The sequence below is a fragment of the Tigriopus californicus genome, chromosome 5 (assembly GCF_007210705.1).
Source record: "Tigriopus californicus strain San Diego chromosome 5, Tcal_SD_v2.1, whole genome shotgun sequence".
Classification (NCBI taxonomy): domain Eukaryota; kingdom Metazoa; phylum Arthropoda; class Copepoda; order Harpacticoida; family Harpacticidae; genus Tigriopus; species Tigriopus californicus.
In genome coordinates this window covers 4,814,326-4,817,803 of record NC_081444.1, presented here as the reverse complement: position 1 = coordinate 4,817,803, position 3,478 = coordinate 4,814,326, and the positions used below count along the sequence as shown (strand labels likewise).

Below are 3,478 nucleotides of genomic sequence, written 5' to 3'. Positions count from 1 at the left end.
TGGCTACTTGGCCATGCCCCAGCAATCCCCCAATGACCAATCCTACCTTTTTGCCGACCAGGCCGAGAGCCTTCTCTACACGCCTCTGTCCTTGTCCTTCTCTTTGTGAAGGTCAGCAATATGGCTACTATGCTGATGTGGACAACGGCTGTCAGGTGTTCCACATTTGTTGCCCATGAGGATGATACCGGCAGTGTGATTGAGACCGCTCAATGGTCGTTCATCTGCGGCAACGGAACCGTGTTTGACCAACAGACCCTGACCTGCAACCACGAACAAGATGCCTTCCCTTGCAGCGAAGCCGCCTCCCTCTACAACACGGTGGAGTTCGGCAAGATCCCCGACTACTAAATGATTTCCTGTGTGATTGGATGTGAAGTGGAAAAATCAACAGTCAAACATGCAAAGTTTTGAGTCGTTCATTCATCCATTTGTCAATCAAAGACTGATGTCGGATTGCTTTTGAAGACCCCACTGCTATTTAAAACATTGTTTTCATGCTCAATAAAATCTTAAAAAAGAACAAATAGAGCGTGACAGTAAAAGACTGGCGCATTCATGTTTTTGCACATCTTATGGTACTTGCTTGGCAACCGTTTAAAGAAATGCTGAACAAGCGATCAAAATATGCCAAAGAGAGTCAGTATAATGATTGATTTGGATATAAGCTATTTATTGAATAAAGATCCATTGTTTGATGTTATTTCTATGGGACCAAGATGTTAGTACGAACTACATCCAAAATATATATTAACTTTTACATAATATTGGTAAAAAAGGCAAAATTAGATTCTTTAACATTCCTGAACGTGTTTCTGCCTTCTTTACTTGCTACCCTGTTATTAACACTTACCTTACTTATGTCAATTTTAGAACTGACAGGCCGTAAATTCCATTTGTGACAATCTACCGGCCCACCCTGAGAGATATCAGATAAGTGGTCACACTGTGAAGTTGGCTCTCGAGCATTGTTCGAGCGCCATTTTAGCATTGTATAACGATCTTCCTATGTTATAAAAGGTTTTGGTACGCGAGCCTCGCCTACATTTGGTGTCAGAAGTGGGATTCTGGGTGGATTCCTAGATCCTGAACCTTTGCGCATCGGTTGATCGGCGAATTCGGAAGGATTCGTGCTCGCATTTTCGAGCGGTTGAGTGGAATCATCAACCGTCAGGATGGCAAACGCGCGAGATCTCGTCCGGCCAGAAACGTTTAAGGCCGAGTCCCAGACGTTGGACGACTACTTGGACTACTTTGAAAGTGTCGTCGGTTGTGAACGAGTGGGCGGACGCAAAAGCCGCAGGTGTCCTGATTTGTTGCCTTGGAGTAGGCTCCCGCCTGTTGGACGATGTCGGTGCCGCTGACCGTGGCTCGTTCGCCACTCTGAAGGCATCACTGCGGAACAGCAAAGCTCCGCATCGCCTGGTCGAAGCGGGTGAGCTCAAGTTTATGAGGAAAGGGGCCTCCGAAACCCCACAAGATTTTCGTTCGCGTGTGGCCAGGAAGGTCGACGTATGTTTATGGCGACTTTGCGGCCTCTAAGAAGAAAGTGTTAGTCCTCGACAATTTTGTGTATGGGTTACCCATGGAAATGAGGAACGCGGTTACTCTTACATCATCCGTCAAAAATTTGAGGATGCCGTGACCGCGGCCATGATGTTTGATACCATTCGGCCTTTCAACGCGAGTAACAAGGGGAAAACCAAGGTTTTTGTCTGAACCCCGGAAGAATGCAACCTTCAAGGCCAACGACTCAAGGGAATCTGGCCGGAACGTCACAAACTGGAACAACAGTCACCTTGTTACAAATGCCAGGAAAGGGGACATAAGGCGTCGGAGTGTCGGAACAAAAAGAAGTCGCATTGTGTCGGTTGTAAGTGCCGCCACTCCGAGGACTGTATTTGGACGTGTCGATCTTCCCAAACCGGAACAAGATCGAGGCTCGTGGACTCGGGCGCGCTGCCATGTCTATCCTTCCCCAGAACCGCTATTCCGTCGACAATGAATGTGCCCAGAGCATTGTCGGAGTGGATGGATCACTTGTGAAATTTGCGGGTACTAGGGAGCTTGGCCTGTATATCGGGAAAGACTCCTCTAGAGCACGTGTTCAAGGTGGTCAGGACGTCGGAGGGTATCCTGGGTATGGACATTCTAAGCAAGATCAAGCCACCCTGGAATATTCGGGTGGAATGTTGCTCTTGCCTACCATGAACGAATTAAGCTTGTCAGGGAAGGTTCTTCATTACCTGTTCAGCCTGAATTACCCCACGATTGGGAATCTGGGCGCAAAAGAAGCCGAACTTCCCGTGCACGTGGCCACTAATGAACAAGACTGGAAAAAGGAGATCCTTTGGATTATCTTGTTCCCATTTCATTCGGCACATTTCCATCCACCTATCCTGAATCAAGGAGATGCTTGGGAGGAGTTTGGTTCTAAAAAGGAAGCGGAGATCGAGTATGCCAGGAACGCGGGAACTGAGCGACAAAATTATGGAACAGAATCGGGGAGCCTTTGAAGGATCGGGACATACAAACGTGGGTATCCATGTAAATTGAAGATGACTCCAGGTCCGCCTGTATTCCCAAAGGGCGTACCGAATCCCCGAGTTTACCTGGAACCTGCTAATGAGAAGATACAACAATTAATTGAAGATGGATACATTCAAGAAAGCTCATCGGCATGGGGAAGCCCTCTCGTAGTTGTGAGAAGAAGTCAAATGGCAAGATCCACTTTGCGTGGATATGGCAAAGTAAACGAGCGAAACAATTCCGGATCGGTTCCAAACTCCAAACGCCGAGGACATTCTTAATGAAGTCACCGGAAACGTTTTTCAGTGTTCTCGACTGCGATTCAAGCGTTCTACCAAGTCCGTCTTCGTTCCTGAAGAGATCGAGAAAAGACTGCGTTCTCATTCAGGGGAAAACTTTTCGAGTTCACGGTCATGTGCTTTTGGCCAGAGAAACGCCCCTGCTACATGGTCTAGGATCATAAAGAAGGTAGTAGACGGTCTTTCGTTTGTGCGTGCCTTCTTTCGACGACGTAGTTGTATTCTCAGAAACAATTGAAGAGCACAAGGATCATCTGAAGCAAGTTTTTGATCGGTTGTTGAATGCAACCTTCCGCTTAAATCGTGACAGTGCAAACTGTTTTGAGTGAGGTCGACTATTTGGGGCACAAATCAGTCGGGATGGAATTTCCGTGTCCCCAAAAAGATCGACGCTATCAAAAAATTTCCAAGACCAGATCCTTTTCTAGTCTGAAAAGATGGCCTTGGTTTGAGCGGTAATCTTCTCTCCGGAACAGATCGATGGCTCGTGGACTCGGGCGCTGCCATGTCTATCCTTCCCCAGAACCGCTATTCCGTCGACAATGAATGTGCCCAGAGCATTGTCGGAGTGGATGGATCACTTGTGAAATGTGCGGGTACTAGGAAGCTTGGTCTGTATATTGGGAAGACTCCTGTAGAGCACGTGTTCA

General features: G+C 47.3%; 1 protein-coding gene across 1 annotated transcript; it reads left to right on the top strand.

Moving 5' to 3' along the window:
- Positions 1-13: 13 nt before the first annotated feature.
- Positions 14-703, top strand: LOC131880736 (U-scoloptoxin(01)-Cw1a-like). Its single transcript, XM_059227429.1, is given in 3 exon segments — positions 14-103; positions 105-175; positions 177-703. Coding segments are annotated over 3 exon segments (336 nt in total). The 3' UTR covers positions 352-703.
- Positions 704-3,478: the final 2,775 nt, after the last annotated feature.